Below are 23513 nucleotides of genomic sequence, written 5' to 3'. Positions count from 1 at the left end.
CAAGGAATACACAGGTGGTTTTTCCAGATCCTTCCTCTGAACTGTAGCCTACAACACCTGGCATTCTTTAGTCATCTGTCATTCAAGTACTAACCAGGGTTGATCCTTCTTGGTTTCCAAGATCAGTCAGGATCTAGTGCCTTTAGGATATTTAAGCCACCAGTTTGTTCCTGCCTGATTATTAAGTCATCTTCAGAGTTTTCTCTGGATGCTGCCATCCAGAATGGTGCAATGGGTGAAAACGAGGGGGAAAGACTTTTCAGTAGTGAGAATGCCCTTCTAAGTTAGATCCAGCTTGTACCCTCTCTAGTAACACTTACAGACAAGGCTAATACAATCTTCTTCCTCTGGTAAGCATTCTGACCATGACCTTTTCTCTCCTCTTTTTTGTACTAGCTCGTACCATTCTTTAAACTCCCAGTAATTTCAACTGAATATTTGTTTGAGTTGTAAAATCTATGTTGTTACAGTCAGTTCTGACTGTATTGCTTTTTATATTTATAGACGGTGACTATTTGCCAGTTGGACAACAGATAAAAATCTTAATAAATACACATATAAATGTTGCTCATCCCAATGCAGCAGCTTAATATTACAGTCATATGGACACAACAAATTTGTTATTATAAAAGAAGAAAAAACATCTGGGCCACATTACTATCTAACAATAACAAATGTACATATAAAACTATAAATAGTTGTTATTTTTTAAATTTGGGGCCATTCTATATGTCAAATCTTGAAGAAATAAAAGGAATTTAATTTTTAATTAATTATATTCCCGATTGCAGTCTTATATTATAAATGTTATCTGAAATACATGCACAGAAATTCCCACTGTAGTCTTAATTTATGATATTAGTAGCTTTATTCTGTGTTAACATTTTGAAATTCACGGAAAGAACAGATATTTAAAACACCAAAACCATGTCTATGGCAAAAATATTGCATTGTTGTAATTCAACTGAAATCTTGGTCAAAAGAATGATGGGTAGTAGTAACTTGTTTAAAGAAGCCAGGGAAGTTACGAATTATGTCATTGGTCTTTGTTTATCTTATCTCTGATCTTTTATCTTACCCTTTATCTTATCTCATCAAATGTATTTTTGTCCTTATTAAGAATTCAGTGTAAAACCTCTAAACAGCATAACCATAATTGTATTTTCTGAGCAAAATGTAAGACAACCAGTTAAGATACAATCCTGTATAATCCTGTATCATTTGTTGTTCAACAAATTTCCACAGAAATTATACGAGCTTCCACACATGTCATTATGCTTTCTCTTTATCCTGCAAAGAAAAATAAGACCATCTTTCACTAATTAAAGACTGTGGACCACTCTGAACAGACAAGCTGATCTTTTTGCTGAATGACAGAAATACGGTGGTGACCTATAAAGTGGTTTTACTTAGCAGAAGCGAAGATTCAATCACAATTTTTGAATAAACAGCTTTTAGACTCTAGACATGATTACTATTTAGTGTTTTAATTGTTTTTAATGTTACTAACTGTAGATTTAGATTTTTTAAAAAGATATATTTAAGATGTCATAGAACAGTTTTTACTGTATAGTAAATAAATACTGATTGACTGAATTGTCAATTCAGTCATTACAGCCATGATTAAACGGACATCTAAAATGCCATTAGTACATTCATTACAAATTTACAGAAATAATGAAAAGAACTACATGTTGCCACTGTACCAATCAATGTCAAATATCAGCCCCACTGAATACACTGCATTTTAGCTACTAGAATTGTACAAAATACAGCCAATCTAAAGTTTATAGTGATATTTCAACAGCCCAAATCTCTCCATTTCTCTAACCAGGTGTAACATTGTTTAAAAAAAATTATTGAACTATTCAGATACCAATGTTGTGCCTTATCTATTGCCATTGCCCCATTGACAGAGCTTTCTGAAACAAGTTACTTCATCCTGCTGCATGGCTGGGCTAGCCTCGCACTGCAACATGATGACCCTTACAAATGTAAAGTATCTGCTAAATGGATAGAGTTCCTTTCTGTATCCATTATTCTATGTCCCATATACTGTAATGTAGAACCAGCACAGGGCAGAGATAATGAAATCTATGATAATTGAGGAAAACACAGTTGAGCAGTTACTGTTTCTCATGTGAGTAAAGCAGGGCTGTGAACTGTGTGGCCAGATATTACTTCACTGTAACGCCCATAATCCTCTTCATTAGCATTGTAAGCTGGGTCTGCTATGTGACAAAACTTGGAGGGCCATACATTTTCCACCACTGGAGTGAAGACTAGTAACTAACAGACGTGGAGAGATGAAACTAAAAATTATAGCTAAAAAAGAGGGGAGAAACTATTCTTTTGGAAAAACTGCAAAGAGAAAGGCATAGAATGGGTGAGCTCCCAAGGCCCCACCATCCATTTTTACTATACTGTACACAGTTTTACAATATAGATTTATTTTAACTAGATAAGATTCCTTCCAAGGTGATGAATGGGGAAGCATGAAGTCTATTGTTGCCCTGCAAGTTATTAAAGAACTAGTTATGAATACTGCCGCCAAAATTCAGGAAGGATAAAACAAAACAAAAAATTCAAAGGGTGCTACTTATGAATGAACTGACTTCCAGCTACAATGAATTAGTCAAGCATACACCAGAAAACATCAACAGGAATTGGGGGTGAAATAGCTTGTTTTTGCCTGTCACAGCAGTTGATAGAACTGAGGATGTAAATATGTAAGATATGATATTATTCTGGAAAATTGCAGGACCACATAGAACAGAATGTTTCTATGTGATGGAGAAGTAGAAATGGATAAAATTTAAATGCTTTGCTGACATTTAATGCAAATCCTTTCCTGAACAGAAGCACACCTATCGTACTAATGAAGAGTTGTGGCTATGTACCTTTGAACAATTAAAACCAGAAACTTGATTCAATTAAGAATCATTAAATTTTATCTACTGGCTAGAATGGCACATAATCTAAGTAAATTTACTGATGCGTAGATATACTGGTTGCTAAGTTTGCAGAGATCAGTTCAATTTACACACAGCTTCACAGTTCTATACATGTCTAATGAGTTCAGTAATTAATCCCAAATCAGTGGATATATGACTGCAACCTATGTTGCTGTCAGGAAACCTGACCCAAGGCTCATGATAATGATAGCTCCAAAGTGACAAGTAAACTTTCATAAATATTAGTAGATTGTGATTTCTGAAGAAAATAAAGTATAATTTTATTTTGTTCAAGACCAGTATGACACTGCTCATCCCTATACAGAAATAAAACCAATTTTGAATTCAGCTCATCCAGGTAATATTACAGCCCGATTCATATTTTAACTGTGAGGATAACAAAGAATGGCATCATCAGTAGTATACCAAAGGTGCGGTGGTGGGAGCAGTCTGCCTTTGATATAGGCTTGATTTACAACATAGACATTCGGCAGCAGTATTACCTGAACTGTTGCAAACAATGTTCCTACATTTCAGCCATCTGACATGTATGGCACAAGCTAGGACAATTTTTTGAAAAAACAAACAAATAACTCTTCTATTATTATTTCCAAAAGAATATATAATTATATAAACACCTACATTATCAAATCACCTTTAAATAATACAGTATATCTATCAATGCTTGTATACATTCATACACCAACATACAACATCTATTAGTCACCCTATTTCTATATTAGGACAAAGAATGACCCAACAATTCCATTTGTCTTTGCTACGGGGATCCTTTTTTGTCATGTGCAATGTAATGTAGTATGACAAAAATGTCCTATAGGGTCCTTTTTTCTTTTCTTTTTTTTGACAAGCTGTGATACTGAAAGCAGAAATAACATACCCTTCAACTGTCCTGATTTGGCAGGAACAGTGCTGATTAATTTCCCTGATCTCAATTTTTCAGCTGTTTTTAAAAAGTCCCAGTTTTCTCTCCCCTCCTTGTCCTCTCCTCCTTTGTCCTTAGCTTACTTCAATTGCAACGCAGTAAATTCAAAGTGAAAAAAGTAGTTTATGCTCAAGTTAATTTGGGGGGCGGGCAGACTCCTAGTTTTCATGTGTGAAATGTTGGGGGATATGAACTAACATAACTTGATTGTCAGAAATTTGGCCCTATCCAGAAGTAGACATCAGAATTTCCACTGAGGTCAAGAAACACAAGCAGTGAAAACCTCATTTGATATCACAATAAACCCCAGTTAGTACAATTTCCCTACAAAATTATTATCTTGATGTCTGAGAATTCAAGCCCCATTTTCATTATATTTATGTCTCACCATACATGTAGCCATGAATGGTTGCCTATTCCCACATGTATTGCACTCCCCAGTAGAATCAGGAGTTTCTCTACCTTCACTTCTTCTTAAAGTCTTTCTATAGATCCAAACTGTTGTTAACTGTTGTCAAGTTGACTTCAGTTTATAGCCTCTTAAATGATACCTCGAAGTCTCGCTATCATCAACAGCCCTGCTCAAATCTTGCAGACTCAATGTCATGGCTTCCTTGATTGAGTCTATTCGTCTGGAACATGCCCTTCCTCTTTTCCTACTGCCCTTTACCTAAAAGGTAAAGGTAAATGTTTCCCCTTTGATATAATTGTCTAGTCGTATCTGACTTGTAAACTTCATGAACTGAATAAATGGACTCTATTAAACTGCTTATGGAAAAAATGGATTTTTTTTCCATTTTACACTTATGTGTAAAACTGTTCTTGCTTTTATTCATTTTTTTCTATACTCAAGTACGTGATAAAATGGACTATAATATAAAAGATTAAAGCTTTGTTAAGTGCACATTCTTCTTCTCCTTGGAGCTAATTTTACATTCTATTATGTATTTTTCTTACACATTTTTGTTAAAACGGCTCCTTCAGAATTGTGACTATATTTTCAAGAGCAGCATAGAAGATTCTTTATACTGTTCTGAAACTGTGTTCTATCACATTTCTGTAGTTTTATGCAATCATTTTTCCTTGATAACTATCACAGTTTCAAAAGCTCAGCTACATATGAATCTTCTACTGAATAGGATTTTTTTCTATCCTGATTTGATAATATGTAAAATGATTTAGCATCTACCTTATAAATCACCATTCTTTAAACTTCAACAAATTCATTGACTTATACTTCCATGATATATTTCAACAAAAAGTTTTTAAAACCTTCCTGAAAGCATTAAAATTTATTCCAGAGTTATAGGAATGTTAAGGGAATGTTGTTGGTATATGGGTTATCCAGATATACCAGGGATGGGGAACATGTGTAATGCCCAGTGTTGGACTGAAACTCCCATCACCGCCAAGGATAAGGGACAATGGGAGAGGGAGTTCAAAAGCATCTGGATGTTATCTGTCCTTGCAACAGTCTAATGTATTCTTGCAAGTTTCTGAACCTCAACTGGGTTAGGTACATACCCCTTTTCACACAGTTTATCTTTGAAGACCAGAAGCTAGTCATAAAATAAACTAGTCATAAAATATTTGGCCTGCCAGCCATGGCCTACGCCAATTCCTTTTATCTCCCCAAACTTTGCTCACTAATTCTGCTGCTATCTGCAGAATTAGTGTTGGTCCATTTTGTCAGTTTCATCTTTACCCTTAAATTTGAAACATGGTCTCATGTTTAAATTAATTACATTAAAGCAATTCAAACCAAGAAGCTGTACACTGTACAGTGGGAGAATGTAATTTTATTATTAATGTTGTTATTAATTACTAGAAGCTAATTTTGCCTCTGGCATATTAAGCAATTTTTAAAAATCAACTAGGACATGCATTCTGTTTAAGTCGAATAGAAATTTCAGATTCTCACGAGGAAAAACAACCAATCACCAAGTCCCTACTGCAGTCCATTAGTATCCCATTATATGGATAACATGGTAGCTTGTCACTTTGCAGCAAGAGAAGATGCTTGAAAAAAACTCAATAAATGACAGACCTTTAAAAGATATTTAGAAGTACTTTGTGAAGGAACTTATTAAAACCTCTGCACCTGCAAGTTATTAGTGTCCATTACCAAAATAAGGTAGGTTACCTGCTCTGGATGGTGTTGCACTCCCCCTGAAGAAGCAAGTATATAGTCTGGGAGTACTCCTAGATCCATCTTTGTCACTAAAGACCAGATGGACTTGCTGGCTCAGAGTGCTTAGTGCCAACTTCAGCTGGTCCATCAGCTATAGTCTTTCTTGGACAGGAATAACTTAGCCACAGTAGTCCATGCACTGGTAACTTCATGGTTGCTATTACTGTATTATTGTGTGCCTTCAAGTCATTCCCAATTTATGGTGACCCTAAGGCAAGATTTGTACAGAGGAGGTTTCCCATTGCCTTTCCAAGACTAAGAGCATGCGATTTGCCCAAGGTCACTTGTGGAAATCATAACCGAGTGGGAATCAAACTCTGGTCTCCAGAGTCACAGTCCAACACTCAAATCACTACACCACACTGTGGCAAAGCACTCTATGTGGAGCTGCCCTTGAAGATTACTTGGAAAGGGAAGCTAGTGCAAAACGTAGCCACTAGATATTGTACATAACACTTGTTCTGGCTGTATGTTTCCTTTCTGAATTCAAGGTGCTGGCAATAACATTTAAAGTCCTAAATGGTTTTGAAGTTTGATACTTTAGGGCATGAGCTCTTTCTATTTATGCCTGCCTGAGAATTGGGATGTATTGGAAAGACACTCCTCCATGTCCAATCAGTAAGGGAAATATATTGTGGGAAGACATGGGAGAAGGCCTTTTCAGCAGTGAGACGCTGGTTATGGAATTCCCTCCCACTGGAGGCCTGATTGGCTCCAACACTGGAATCATTTCTGCACCTAATTAAAATTTGGCTTTTTATTAAACTCTTGAAAACAAACTGAATTTACCCTGGCTGTCCATGTTTTATGATTCAATTATTCCCCCCCACCCCAAAAAAATCAGGTTTAAATTGTTTGTTTTTAATTAGAGAAGCCACTTAATATATATATTAATCTTTTTAAACTTTTGTAATTATTTATTGTTTTAAATTGATTTATTGTAAGCCACTGTGAGATCCTTGGGAAAAAGATGGGATATAAATATTTTAAGAAATAAACAATAAAATAAATGATTTTTGCAACTGAAAACAAAAGTACTTGGGATAATACTTGAAAGATACAGATGAAAATGCCTAGAAAATCCTCTAATGAACAATCTGAGCATTGGAGAAGGCTGTGGAAGTGGGTGGTGGGTAAGGTTGTTGTTTTTAACTGCCCTTGAGCCAACCATGACTATCAGTATATTTTTGCCCCAGGCTGTGTAAAATGTCTCAGGTGCAGCAATGGGTTAAAGAGGAAATGCTGACTCAGAGGAACCACCTGATGCAACATGAGCATGGAGATGAGTCATAGCAGTTCCAAACTGCCTTGTCACTGTGGCTACATGGCAGAAAGCTGATGAAACACTAGTAGGGGGTAGGATCAGAATCTTAGCTGTATTTGTGTACATAAGGATGAATGCTCCAGTACACAATGTGGTGGTGTGAATGTTGGTTGATGGCACAGCATTATGATGGTTTGTGTAAATATTGCTGTATCGTGATTGTAAATCTTTGCTGCAGCAAAGATTAAAAGCCTTTTCAGAAGAACCTCAGTAGTTGTGAACTACTTCAAGACTCAGTAGTGGTGTTTGTCTTCCTGGCTGGCAGTCTTCTGTGTGCAGACTGCCAGTTTTTCCCCAGCACTAACAATCCAAGAGACATTTCCAAGACCCCCTGCTCTCTATTGCTCGTCTTGGGTCCTACAAATGCATGCCTGTGCCATCCCTGATTGAGTCTATCCATCTTCCATATGATCTCCCTCTCTTTTTGTTGCCTTCTACCTTCATTATTATCTTTTCCAATGATTCATGCCTTCTAATGATGTGGCCAAAGTACCTAAAATCCCAATACAATCACAAACACTAGATTTCAGAATATTTCAGACTACTGTCAGCATTGAATTGATTGGGACTTCATATCCTATTCTGAACCAGAAATAACCACCCTATAACATGTTATTTCAAGAGTTCTGCCCTAAACAATGAAAATTGAGATTTCTGTGGCTGGAACTCCCAGTCACAAAAGTACACTCTTCCATTTTCTTTCCCTCTTTCCTCTTCTTCCTTTTATGGAGAACTTAAAAAATAAAATGTATACATTTTTCAAGACATACTGTCTTGAACTATGTTCCTCCAAATCCAAATTCCTTATGAATTTTCCCAAATGTTCAAAATTTCCAGAAAGTTTCCATTTTTCATGCATTCTGCTTCAGAAGCCCTCCTTCAATTGGAAAATTTCCCATCAGAATCAGACTGATGCAACTCAGGATGCAATACCACATATCCACCTGTAGCACATTCTGTTTTACATTCTGTTTTATATTTCCAAATTATTTTTAAAGACAATAATAATCTGATGTTTTTTTTTAAAAAAATAATAATCTGGATTGAGACTCAGCCATACTAGTGAAATCAATTGCAGTGGGTCTCCTCTAAGCATGACTACGTTTTGATCCAACTCTCATTTCTGTTCAATGAAGGATTAACCTTTCAGAGTACACTGCTTCCTGTTACACGTTTTATGACTGTAGAATCCCACAGAAAGCCAGCATGGTATATTGGTTTGAGCACTGGACTACAATTCTGGAGACCAGGGTTCAAATCCCCATGAGGCATGTAAACCTGAGCATGTCATACACTCTCAGCCTCAGATGAAGGTAAATGCAAATCCCCTTTGAACAAATCTTTCCAAGAAAACACTACAACAAGGTTGTCTTAAGTAAAAAAATGACTTGAAGGCACACAACACCAATAATTCCATACAGTTCGGCAGTTTTGCAGCCAAAGGAATCAACACCTTATTAGAAAGATACAATCTACATCTTTCACATGGATAAAGTGGGAAAATATGTTTTTGTTTAATTTTAAATTAAACATAACAAATTTCAATGACGTACCATAGGTAATTGAAAACCACTATTTCACTACCTCATGGAGTGCCGGCATTGTTTAAATTGGGTAACTTGGTGAACACCATAATAGTTCTTTCTAAAGGCATTGTGATGGCTCCACAAAAAATAAACTAGACGATACATTAAAAACCACTAGTGCATCATCAAGTTTCCATCTGCCCCAGAGATGACATTTTAAACCAAGCTTTTGATTACTGAAAGAAATAACTGAATTTCTCTGAGGCAAAAATTAAATTTCCTCATTAAAATGCACATTGATTAACTTAATTATAACAGGCAAGACTGGGTGCATGAAACATCTTAAACCCCAGATGATTACTTATTTTTCAATTATCATATGTCTCCCAATGCACCTATAAAGTTTTTTTTTAAATTACAGAATTCCAATATTTCCATTTTAAAAATACATGAAAAAACGATTAAACCTGGAAAAAAAATTCAACTAAAAAAAAAGAATATGACAAGAAAAATATATATTCATGAGAACATTATAAAATAAAATATTCATTTTGGTGCATCTGCTCCTAAATACAAAAAAGAAAGAAAGATAGAAAGAAAGAAAGAAAAGAAAAAGAAAAAGGTGCCTTCCGTATTTCAGTGAATTCCTGATGTTGTGTATCATTTCATAGGTAAACAAAGGCAGTGAATTTTGCTATCATCTAATGAGAGGTAAATGAAACCAAAGATGAGAAGGACCAGAAGAAAAGTAATTGTTCACACTGTTCTGTAAGCTGCTGAGCAAGTTATTTAAATATATAACTTAAACATTATTAAAATACATACATTCTATACAAATTCACTTCTATACATTTGAGACTTTTCTTTGGACCATGACCATAGTATGTTGATCATATGGAAATGCTACCTCCTTAGGTGGAACATACAGAATAGTATGTATTATAGTTACAGCATATCATATTTTAAAGATTATCAGTATAATAATATTCCAGCCTGATTTCCTAATTATGAAAAAATATACATATCACCAAATACTAAAGTCTTACATACTTTCATTTGATTTAATGCCAGCCTGAGATCGCATGACATGGTTCAGGATAATTTTTTAAAATAATAACGTAAACAATAGGAATCTACTATTGTGGATTACAAATTCAATTTTTAACATATTATTTTGATAGCTATAAAGATTCTTATAAAAGACAAAAACTGTTCCTGCTTTACAGGGAGGACAAGGGATCTGACTTAGCACAAACAGATGATTTGTATGTGAGTGAGAAGCCTTACAAAACAATAAATATTGTGGAGATTTGATCATATTTAATTTATTGTAAAAGGAGATTCTTTTCTGTATAGGTTGTGATAAACGTCTTGGTTTTTGTAGAAAAAAAATAAAATGTTTATTGTAAAAAATTTTTAATAAAAATATTAAATTAATTTAAAACTAATTTCAACTTTCAGAAATAATATAAGAAGACAAGATTAAACTGGAATGATGTTATTATTCATAAGAAATGCTGTGAAATTACCAACAATATTTTTCAATGGAATATTTGAGAGAAGCTTGTGAAATCTGATTCTTATGAATTCCATGTTGGCATTATTGAATTTTCCATGTGCACCACCATAGAATTTCAGTTTTTATGAACATAATGCCCGACTCTTCATAAGCACAAAAGCAAACATGAACATTTACAGTGCTTCAGTTTTATAAACTTACCCACACGGAAAATAATGGACCTTACTGCATTGTCCCCTGAGATGTGATGGAGGCTTGATGAAAGGGAGGGAGATGAGAACAGAATGGGTGCTATCACCCATTCTACCACACACCACCAGAAATTCCCATTGCGTTCTTGATCCATCCCAGAGGAGGCAATTTTCAGGAACGCTTTTAAACAGTTCCTGAAAATTGCCTCCTCTGGGACAGATCTGGAATGCAATGGGAACTTGCAGAAGTGGCGTTCTGCTGGGTGGTAGAATGGGTTTTTATCCCGTCCCTTTCATCACACCCCCCTCACGTCCCAGGGGGCAATGCGGTAAGGTCCAATGGGCAAGATTCTATGTTGTGAAATATAACTATGATTATGGAACTCCACTGTTGTAGTTATGTCTGATGACAACATACCCCAAACCTCTTATATTTCAGCATAGCAGCACACCAATGTGCTGCAGGTCACAGTGAGCTAGGAAAGGATGGGCTATCCTAGTCATGGGATACATGGAGAATAGGCAGCTGGAGAACCCCTTGATATCCTATGGCAACAGATTGCATCAGTGGACCTTGTGACTGAGACAGCACTGCAGATATCATTTCTCAGTGCCTTATTTGCGGCACATCAGAAACTCTCCAGCTGGGGTGTTGCCAAGCTGGAGGTGTAGGTTTTTGGGGTCATGTTTAGTCATAAAAACTTTAAACATGATTTCTCAGGAGTTACAAGTTCATAAGTCCAGCTTACATTCTCATAACATTGTGAAGATGTTGTCTCCCATATATGTTTAAATTATCCTCCTTCACATAAACATTGTAACCTTTATTTCAAGGGAAGAGCCCAACAGGAAAATAGTAATGTCCATCAGAAAACTGAATCAATACATTTCTTTAACACCTTTTAAAAATAAATAAAAATGGGGTCACATCTATATTGATTAAGCACAAACCACTCTTTCGGCTTCAGTGTCTGCAGACAAGAGCTTTTACAGTCAATAACTGTGTAAACAGAGTTTTATAAGACTTTTTATGATTACTTCAATACTATGACTCTAGCAGGAAAACTGATTCAACTCTAGCATTTTCTGCATTGATTTTCCAAAAAGCATCTTGCTTCATAAATGAAGAATTTTATCCTCCTTCTCCTTGTCCAGTGACTTATTATTATCAGGATTTTTTTTTAGCATAGGTGGCATCTAAGAGGGAAAATACTCAATCAACCACAGAACAAAATCCATTTTTCCAAAACCTGAATAAGCATATCCTTCCATGAACACTCCCTGACCTACTAATACTTTTAATATTTACTATATGTGGGAGTACTCTTGAAGCAGCTGTTTCATTTTACTTTGCCCATCCAAGGAAAAACAATTCATAACAGCAAATATTATGAAATACTACAGAATGTACTTACCTGAGTAGGACCAGTCAATGTCTTCAAGAGATTTCCGCTGCTGTCTAAAGTATCCAGAAACCAATTCTAAAAATTAAGCATACAGAAACAAAAATATCAGTTTTATATAGCATAAAGGATCAAAAACCAAATTCCACCAGTGACAATGCATTCATTTTGCTTGATATTTTGTTAACACAATGTCAAAACAAACAATGTGTCCCTTCTCGGTTTCCCCTTAGATATCAATGTAAGTAGTTAACATGAATAATTCCATATCCAGTCTCCAATGCTCAGTCTTCACTTGCATATTTTAGCCTCCACCTTACCTGTCACTGCCCCTTCAGAAAAAATCCTCATCTAAATAGCTTTCTCACAGGCAGACAAACTCAAAATTGGATTGATTGAGCAAAACACTGTTGCAAGTAAATACAATACAGGGGAGAAATTGTTAGTGGGCTAATATGTTAGTAATTATTTGTCATGGGAGTTGAACAGACTGGCAAAATAAAGTGGTTTCCAACAACTTTGAAGGGAGGCCATTTAGACAATGCATGCCTCCAAAGCAGTCAGAAACCAGAATGAATCCACACTCCAGATAAGCCTCAGATAAAAGCCCAGAGCTGATTCACTGTTCTTATGATACCCGGTCTACCAGTTATCAATAGAGAGGGCTCAAGTAGACAGTTGGGGTGCTGCATGCCATCGACCGAAGGGGATGAGGAAAATGGAGTTAAAATATAACAGTTATAGCAGAGTACTGGCTTTTGAAAGGAGGGTTGAAGAGGAAACTGAAATGTCAAAAAGACATTTGTGAAAGGGACAGGATCCTGAGGAAAGCAGAGGTGGCGGGAAAGAGGTTAAGCTGCTGGGATATTGCAACATGTCCTAGAAGAAAATTACCATACAAGCTGCTTTATCACACTAAGGGGCAAACAGGATGTGAACAAGAGTTAAACTAGAGAAAACCAGGAAATGCCTGATGTTTATCACATGACATTTCCTGGTTTCCTCTAATTTAACTCTCATTTAAATCCTGTTTGCTCCCTAGTGTGATAAAGGAGAAGGTCTTGTCTAAGGATCTGTAAAGGCAGAAAGGGAGTGTGAAGCCTCAAAGGTGTCCTTGACATTATTAAGGGAAAGCAGAATAGAGATTTCTTGGACAGAGTACTGTATATTTTCATGCAGACGTATATTTGGTGGAGATGCAAAGACAACTGAGTTTTAAGACAGCTGACTTATTTTGAATGGGGCTATTTTGTTTGTAGTGCAGAGCTTGGGAAATTTTTAAACAGGGTCACTGGTGATGCTGGTTTGGGAACTGCAGGAGTTATGGCCCAAGAAAGTAACTTTCCCAAGCTGTGCTTTAATATTCTAGTTATTATGGTCTTAGTAATCATTACTAGACACTTTACTCCTAGAAGTATCTACATACATCTCTGTTGTGTGCTGGCATAGTTACAATGGCATCTTCTACTAGGCAAATGGGGCACATTCATCCTGCTAAATGTCTGTCATTCATAATCCCATTACAAAAGGTTACTAGCAAATGCTCTCTAAATTGGGTCATTAATCTGATTAATGAACATTTCCAGGAGAAAGAAATAAAACCAAAAAGAGCAAATTATCTGCATACCTATGTGAAAATTTATGAAGTGTGAGAAATATAGTCCTCCTATGTAGTTATATATTAATCACTTCAGTTCAAAGTAATTACATGAAAACAATGATGCAGGTTGAAAGAGGCTACTGTCAGAACAGAACATGGAGAGAATGGTTCCCAACTGGCAAAGGGGTAAGAGAAGACTGATTCTTATCACCCTACCTATTCAACTTATATGCAGAACATATTGTAAGAAAAGCGGGCTTGGACATAGAGGAAGGAGTGAAAATAAGAGGAAGGAATATCAACAATCTAAGATATACAGATGACACCATAATACTAGCAGTTCTTAGTACAACTACTAAGAAAGATCAAGGAAGAAAGTGTAAAGGCAGGCTTACTGTTGAACATAAAGAAAACAAAAATAATGACCACAGACAGAGAATTTACACAAATTCAAACTAGACAATGAAGAAACAGAAATAGTAAAAGATCCTAAAATACAAAGATATACAACTGAGGACAAATGTCAGAATCATACAAGCCATTGTATTCCCTATTACTATGTATGGATATGAGAGCTGGAAAGTTAAGAAAGAAGATAGGAAGAAAATAAATTCATTTGAGATGTGGGTTTGGAGAAGAGAGCTGAGGATTCCATGGACAGCCAAAAAGACAAACAAATGGGCCCTAGAGCAGATCCAGCCAGAAATCTTTCTGGAAGCCAAGATGACAAAACTGAGGCTGTTGTACTTTGAACACATCATGAAAAGGCATGAATCACTGGAAAAACCCAATAATGCTAGGAAAGGTGGAGGCAGGTAGAAAGATAAGAAGGTCACATGCTACATGAATGGACTCTATTAAGGAGATTACACGTATGACTTTACAGGAACGAAACATAGCAGTGGAAGACAGGGATTCTTGGAGATGTCTCATTCACAGTGTCGCCATGCGTCGAGATCCACTCAAGTTCTGACTATACAGTATAGGCATCAGAAATATACCATGTAAAGCTGAGTGAGTGTTATACTAACACTTGATATCCACCCATCCAATTTTATATAGCAGCTAATGAGATGTTTACAGGTAAAGAGAGGTGCCACCTCTCACTCATTACTTTTAAGAGGCCTAAATTTATCGAAGACCCTACTAAACCCAGACGAATAGCCAAAATCTAAAAGATTCTCCACAAAGCCAGAATAGATATACAACCTGAAGTTAAGAACCTTACTAAAACACATTCCAAACTCAGATCATGATACTAAAGGAGAGGTGTAGAGATAGTCACAGACATAGAGCAGCTGTAAGCATTACCTATCTAACCTTTGAACTAACAGAACAGTTATTCTTTTTTATAGCTTCTCCTACTGACACAATGAGAAAAGTCTCATTTTGGCTGTTGAACCAAATAAGAGAATTCATGGCCTTTCTGAGTTGTCACCTTGTTCTCTATTTAGCCCTCTGTTTAAAGAAGCAGCCCTTTAGCACTGACACTCTGTTACAGGATACAGATTAGCTAACTATATACAAAAAGGTCATGCCATGTAATAGTAAGCTCTCCATGTGCCATGGCGAAATGGAATTAGGTCACGGATCTTTCTAAGACTTTCTGAAATTTTTATTAAGGGAGATGTAGCCATTATCATGTTGTGTGTGCCAGCCACTTAGATCAGCAAGATCCCTTTGAACTCATCCGCATTACTGGGGTATGGGGGTGATGCTACTATGGGCATATATCCCACAAGTCCAACTAAGCTGCATGCCTTCCATTTTGCTAATGCTGAAATTACATCAAGGAACACAGTCAAGTATTATTAGTTTTTCAGCAATGTGAAAGTGCAGAGTTTATAGCACCTGACTTCAGTCAAACCTTTCATACTGTCTTTAAGAGCAATGGTTCCTGAAAAGATGTTGCTACTTGTAAGAAATGGCAATATTAAATCTTGGCCTCTGGATCAATAAATATCGTGACAGAGTTCTGTACCATTTTAATTAATGCTGTTTTCCTCACAGAAGTCCCATCTGAATACTGCAATATTATTTATATTACATTTTGGGAATTCTTAGTTGTTCACACTTTTGTACAACATATAGGGAAATGGTCACAAACAGGGTAGAACAATGATTTCTTTTTAATTTGTAAGATAGCTTTTATAAATCTATCTGGTGCAGATATTTTGGAACAGACAGACTTTTTGAATTGATGGAACACTATGCAGATTATAGGAGTACTAATAAATAGCCCTTAATTTCTAATTATTATATTTTTACCATTAGAGGTGGCTACAAATGTCATCTCTGAAACAGGAATCCTTAGTGATTCTCAGCTCCGATTAACTTGTCTACATGAATGCAATTCATGTCTTGACTGCTTTTCATGAAAACAACCACTTCTTTGTATGGGTTAATGTCACTTCACCTTTCTGTATACACTGAACAAACTGCTATGGACACAAATTCAGAACTCAACCATTCTGCAGAATAAACTGCTTCTGTACAAGTTCCACATTATCCATTTCTATCTTATTACAGTTACAACATTACAGATACAGTATTTTTTCCCTCTGGTCATAACACAATTTTTGTCATCAGTTAACATTTGGCTGTACTAAAACTATAACATATGTCTAAAATTAACAAAAATAGATGGAAAGTCATAAAATTGTGAAATTTAATTAATTCTAATTAACATAATGTTCCTTTTGTCATGTACCTGAGCTAACAAAGCTATAGCTTTGCCACTTAAGCAGCATAATGCTGGTGAGTAGTAAAATATACAAAATTCTGGGTAAAATAATAAAGAGGACAATCTGCATGAAGCACTGGAAGGAGTAGTATAGGTAAGACAGCCCCAGGTGTGTGTGTGTGTGTGTGTGTGTGTGTGTGTGTGTGTATATATATATAGAGAGAGAGATGCACTTCAATTCAATATATGTCTATATGGAGTCCAAGATTTATTTTAGATTGCTTTCCACCTAGAATCATACTGCCCTTCTTGCTTATTTCACATTGAGAATTCACCTCTATGCCTTTACTCAACATTTTTGTGGGCTTTGAACCTTTCTCACCAAATAGCATATGATATTTGCATTATCATAAAACAGGCATCTTGTTTATTTCTCAACCAAAGCAATCAGGGGTTGCTTTTCCACTGCAGTCATTTCCCTTTTGACTAAGCTCATAAAGGCATCTCCTTTTCCCATCTGGAATCCACTTTTGTACCATATAAAGCTAATTATGGTGCTAACGTATTTGCCTTTGATCCCAAAGGATTGAAATTTACTAGGTTTGGGGTTAATTACTATTTTCCGTCACAAGCTTTTAAAAACCTCCATAAGTCAAGGGCAGATCATGTAACAATTCTAATCATATGCCCTCATAGGAAAAGAATTCACAGCACAAAATCCCCCACTAATTAACATGAAAAGCAAAAGAAACACAAAACGTAAATAAACACATTTCTTCACTGAACTCTTTGCTTCAAATAGGTTTCCTCTTGAGGAATTCTGTGTTTTCATAGATACCACACTTGAATTAATCCCTTTAATAAATATGCTTCTGATTTAATGTCAACAACTGAAGGGCCTTTCACTTTGAACAGCCTTACTTCATGGAAGCTTATTCTAGAATTTATTCCGTTACATTTATTTTCTCCTTTCCTTCAAGTAGCTTGTGATAATTCACATCATTCACCTTCACCATTTTAGCTTTACAACAATCCCACAATGTGAGTAAGGTTAGGATGATAACACATAGCTTGTCCAAGGTTACATATTAAGCTTTTTCAGGGGTAGCTGTGTTGGCCATATAGCAATGTTCAATAACATCCAAAATCCACAAAACAGTGATACCTTTATTGGGCCACCAAAATACGCACCATACATGTTGCAAGCATTCAAAGCTCCAATGGCTTTGGATCCAAATCTCAAAGGCAGTAGCTTTTTGTCTTCTTAATGCAATTTAAAGTTTATTTCCTGAACATTAAGACTCTCCCAGTATTACCATGACCAGGAGGAGAGGCCTGCCTGAATTAATATCCCTCCATACCATCTGAACTGAGGACAACAACCACAGCATCTTGAGAGAATGGAAGGCTATGGTTACCGTTGTCATTTTTTCTTTCTTACTGCTTTATGATTTTTAACATCTTTGCCTGATGAAGAAGCCACTGGAGCTTCAAAAACTTGCAACATATATATTGTGCATTTTGGTTTTCTCAATAAATGTATCATGGTTTTGTCTACAGTATTTTGGATGCTATTATATTAAGCTGAAGTACATCAGCTTCAGTTTAATCATCATGGCTCCCAGTGAGAGTTGAGGCTTGATCTGATAGGACTCATTTATTTGTCCTCTTGACAATGCATGGTATGGCATGGTATGGTATTCTCAGCACTCACCTTCAGCACATCTCAAATGAGGTGATTTCCTTTCTATCAGCTTTCTACACTGCCCAGTTCTCACATTTGTATATGGATGTAGCTCATAAAGGAGTAGCCATCACTGCTACCCCTGAATATATTAAGCTTTGTGGCTGACTGAAGTTTGGAGCTTCATAATGCATATATGGAGATTATTGCACCAGCTTTTATTCCTGAGCTAGGTGCAGGATGTAAACGTACAGGGATAGCCCAAAAAAACCACTATAGTACAGGGATAGATTCCCATACCTGATCTGGGCTTCTCCCATTCTTTAAAAGGTTCAGGAGAAGCCCAGATCAGGTACGGGATGAGTACTGCCCAGGGATGGAGCTGTGCGATAGAATTCATCCCTGTGTGTTTACATCCTGTGCCTAGTGTGGGAATAAAAATAGGTGCGATAATTACAATGATGCATAACATTCATATATATATATAACTACAAAGCATACATATTTTTTGTATATATGACAGTTCCAAAGACAGCCACAATAAAATTATTCCTACAAGTTCTGAAGGGTTCTTATCTCTATTGTCAGAAACTCCTCCTAGCCTGCTACAGTCTGGGTTACTTTCTCAACCTTTCACACTTCACAACCATTCTCAGCACTGAAAGCATTATTTTCCTGACTCTTTTCCCCTTTCTTTTTTCATCTCATTTATAGCCCCCAGGGAGTAAGCTTTGCCTGTGAAATTATCTTTTTCTTTCATTCTGTCTAGCTGTGAGTTAACCTTTTCCTAACACACACATGGAGTTAAAGTGGATGCAGAAGCTGTGCCAGTAAACATTAATCAGAAATGGTAGAAGGACTAAACATTTAGGAATAAAAAAAGGTGCAAAGCCAATCTTGATCAGAGCTTGACATCATTTGCAAAGCTATTTTTGTAACAGCTTCTTGCCCCCACCTCTCTTTTTTCCAGATAATGGGGGAAAGTGTGCATTTATTAAGCTTGTGCTATTTAATGTGTCACAAGATTCTTTCTTGTTTAAGTAACTCATTTCCAACCCTTTGAAATTTGTATCAGTTTATTTAAATACATATTCTCATCCTACCATCCTACTCCCATCCTACCCCATCTATTCAAAAACTATTACAGCTCTGCAAAGGACCATACTGACTGAGGGTTTCTCAGAGTTGCAATCTCCCAAAAGCAAGTGATGCCACTGAATTATTGGGACTTACTTCTGAGTAAACATTATAGGATTGCACTGCAAATATTTATCTATAGCACCTATAGGTTTACCTATAGCTGCAATAAAATAATACAAACAAAAACTGAAACAATTATTGAACACAGGAATGCACAAAATAAGAAACCTAATTGAGAAACCAACACATTATACAGTAGCATGAATTGTAAGGCTTTACATCAGGGTGGGCAATTCTGTGAGGGGTTGGGGCTAATTTTCCACCTCATTAATTACACACCCTCATTGACCACACCCAGATCTCTGTTTCCCCTCCAAAATTCCAGTTTTCCTCCGTTTCCCCTCCAAAAAGAAAATGTGACATATTTAGGATGAGTAGGGATTCTGGGTCTGGGATGTCTTGTTTTGTACATCTGTGTGTGATTGGCGGGGTGGGGTACTTTGGCTTCATTTTGAATTTGAGGCCTGGTGACAGACCTAAAGGGTCACAAAGGTGGGGTCCAGGGAGCTCACTCTGCCTAGGAGCTGCACCATTAGTGGCCTACACTGACAGTTAAATAGTATATATAATTTCTGGTGCATTGCAGAAAGAGACACCCAGCACCTCCTGCAATGCCCTCACTCTTAGTGAAGAACAGAAGCTGAGGGTCTCTGACACAGCTTCATTCCCACCAGGCATAGGCTATGTGCTTATGCCTGTGCTTGTTCCAGAAGTCCTTAAAGATCCATGGAAGAATGACTTATACTGGGGTTGAAGACTGGTCCTTCTTCTTTTGTCATGCAAGGGCAGCCAGAATACACATAAATGGAACCCTGAAACTGATTTGTGCTGGGAGGGACAGCTTTGCTACAGAAACTCCCTGCTGCTATTGTACAAGTGGGCAAGAAGCAGAGGAAGAGGAGCAACCTCTGTACCCCAGACAACTGCCATATGTATGCTGGCAGAGACCTATGCCATTTTAAGAGGTTCTCTGTCAGATTGGAATTTGTTGTGGGGGTGCTCTGAAAAAGGTAATGTTCTGATTGTAACACATGATGGAAAGAAGTACTGGAGAAAAGAAGCCACCAGTGCTTCAAAATTACTGGGATAGGGCTGATGCTGATTGTACCCTGAAAGAACAGCACTGCTGATTTATCATCCTTCTAAATAGGCTGATTTGTAAGTAAATGTATTCTTTACAAACACACCATCAATTGCCACAAATGCCTTGCATTTCTGATCATTTAGGCAGGTGATGGGAGAGGTGAGGAAAGACATATTTCCATTAAAATATCTGAAAAACCCAGAACCTATTATTTTTGCATAGGCTGAAATCAATCATAACACAAAGTTATCCAGGTCATGTCCAAATGCATGTTGAAATGCTTCTATCATCACAGTTCCCCCATAAATAAATACTAGCAAAAGACCACACTGATTCTCGGGATGAATTGTCCCTTGAATAGAAAATACTGATAGAAGCAGGACAGAACGGCACAAAACATTGAAAATTAAGAGGTTAATGAAATTTATGCTAGCATGGCAAATGAATAAAATGGGACAAGCAAATGGTTTCTAGAGACACTTGTTTTCAGCATCAGCAATGCAAAACCTATATTTCTATTGTGCTTTCATATAAAATAAAGTCTTTCTGACTTGGATAATAAAATATGGATTAAGAATGTGTCAGATATGCATGCCCAATATCATGCAAACCAACTACATTAGGTCATTGACTTTGTTATATGAGAGTCTGTTGTGTAATAAAACATTGTACTTTTCATGCAAAGTAATTTTCAGCTGGGGGAAATTAGCATGAAGTTTTATGCTGTCTAAATATAATATTAATGTAACTTATAATAATGTAACAAAGTAAAGAGAATTCTTTTTTAAAAAGACTGACTGTACTATTAGCTGTTATAAATTAGTACCTAATAGCTTTTTAAAGGTAATAAATCTTTGATTTGACAACTAATAAATATAAATTAATAGATATCATTTTGTGCTGTAAATGAAAGAAAGGAAAGATTGCCTGAAGCCAAAGACAGTACAATGTCTCACTGGATCACAAGCCAATATGTTCTGAAAAAATAATCTTGATGGCCTTTATAGTCCTTTGAAGAAATCTAAATAAGAAACTAGAAGAGAAGGGGAACAATCAATTTGAACTTCATCTTGCCAACCTGGCCCTCCAGATTTTGGACTACAACCCTCATCTGCCTTACCCAGGGCAGCCAATGTTGAGGGGTAGTGGGAAGTGAATTTCAGAGCCACACAGAGATTCATAATTGCCTGATTCTGAATTGAAGAATGGTAAATATACCTGTTGACTAGAGGTATTTTGTAGTTAAATTAACACTGTGCATGGTCACCCAAGTCCTACAATTTTCCACATTCCCTGTTGAACAGCTAACCTTCTTTAGAAAAATATGGTCAACATTTCAGGTAACACTGGACACTTATGGGATCAATATTTAGTCATCCTTTGAGAAGACTAAAATATATAGATCTTACACTGAGATTAGTAAATTCAGTGGGTCTACTCTGGATTCAAATGATGCAGTAAACTAGGGGTGGACTCATTTGGCCTCCAACGGTTGTTGGATTGGAGTTTCTATTAGTCCTAGCCAGTATATCCAGTCACATATAATGTTGGGAGTCCAATGAAATCCGAATAACCTCCTGATTCCCACGCATGCAATAGACATTCAGACTTCTGGCCTTTCAGTGGGTTTATAGCAGCTAGCTTTTTACCCTTGTGACCCCCTTTATATGAGGATTTTGCACACACACACACCCCACACACACTCAACATAACACATGAGTAAAAATATTTTGTTTGTTTAGTATGTGTATTTTTGTTTCCACATTCATATTCATATTTTAACATTTTATAAGGAAATATCATTAAAATTAGAACTGTTTATTTATTTAAATTCAATACTTAACACACAGCAACATTCAGCTGCTTTTCCTTTGCCTCTGGGGAGCTCATCCAGAACCAGGAGATGGTGACGGTCCTGAGCAAGAGGCATCATCCTCCTCCTCCGCTGGGGGCCATCACTGACACTGGCTCTCCTTTGGCTACCATTTGACTAGGCCACACTAGACAAAGAAGATTTTCATACCAGCGCTAATGTCATTAAAATGTCAGGGAAGTCTGTGTGTCTGAAAGCCTGACATGCTTCCTAAATGGCAGGAAATCGTCCCCTCGCCTCCAGTGTTCCTGAATCATTCAAGGTGCAGCAATTTCATATGATCACAAAGACTACATCAGCAAACTAGAGCACTGATGTGATGGGTGGATAAAGAAGAAGCAGCAGCAGCTCAGAATGAGGCCCACCAGAAGCCATGATTCAGCAAGCCTACTTGCTCCCTTTCTCCTACTCCCTTATTCAGAGGCAACTGCTCCAAGCACCTCCTCGCCTTTCTCTTCCTTTCCAAGACACAAAAGGTTTGGGATAGCAGGGAAGGGTGGATCAGGGCCTCCAAGTGTTGGCTCCCCAGGGGTATTCCCCCATAGTTTGAGAACTTCTGATTTATAGAGTAAAAACCTTAGGAAGGTGCATCTTGACATGTCACATTGATGTAAGAAGGGGGAAAGTTACATGTGCAATTTCTACACAACTACCAAAGGTACACTAGGCCTGAGCTGTATTGTATCTGGTCACCAAATACTATGTATGGTAATCACTTATATATCAGAGCAAAAATGAAGGTCACTTGATGTATAGAAAAACAGACATCTTCTTCACGGTCCAGCAGCTGCTACACTTCATGAACACTGTAGTTCATTGTTCTGCCCTACAGCACAGTCAATGCCTCTTGGAAGTCCAGCTGGAATACAGCAACTGTAAGAAGCACCCAGTAAAAATGCAGAGAATTAATGCCAAGTTACATAAGTAAGGCTTTCAAGGACAGCATATGTTCATTCCTGTGGATGATGAACCCTGATCCTGACACATAGGGACACACTTCATTCCTTGTGCTACCTCCTTGGCTTTTTGCTAAAAGCTGTACAGTTCCCAAGAAGCCAGGCGTCTTGAATGGACATCATCTCAATTCATGCAGAAGCAATAACTATATATAACAGAAGTCTATAAAGTTATAGTAAAGTTTGCCACTAAAAGAAAGAAGCACCAGGAACATCTCTATAAGAAGCAAACATGCAGAACTATGAAGATAGACCTAGAGATGAAGCAGATGGCCTGCCAGGAGCAACCAGAGGCCACTCTGGCCCTGATCAAGCCAGGACCATGGTAACTGCATGGGCCGCTTTCAAAGTGGGCTGCTGCTGCAATCCTAAACCGACTACT

The 23513-nt window shown here is 36.9% G+C and overlaps 1 protein-coding gene across 1 annotated transcript in view; it reads right to left on the bottom strand.

The window, feature by feature from the left end:
- The window catches only part of PTPRZ1 (protein tyrosine phosphatase receptor type Z1), a 118544-nt gene that overhangs the window by 73788 nt on the left and 21243 nt on the right, over positions 1 to 23513 (bottom strand). Inside the window, 1 exon segment of the mRNA XM_042468581.1 lies at positions 12064 to 12129. Coding sequence (XP_042324515.1) covers positions 12064 to 12129 — 66 coding nt within the window.

The sequence above is a fragment of the Sceloporus undulatus genome, chromosome 5 (assembly GCF_019175285.1).
Source record: "Sceloporus undulatus isolate JIND9_A2432 ecotype Alabama chromosome 5, SceUnd_v1.1, whole genome shotgun sequence".
Taxonomy (NCBI): Eukaryota; Metazoa; Chordata; class Lepidosauria; order Squamata; family Phrynosomatidae; genus Sceloporus; species Sceloporus undulatus.
The sequence above is the reverse complement of the archived record's forward strand: the minus strand, read 5'-3'. Positions and strand labels throughout refer to the sequence as shown.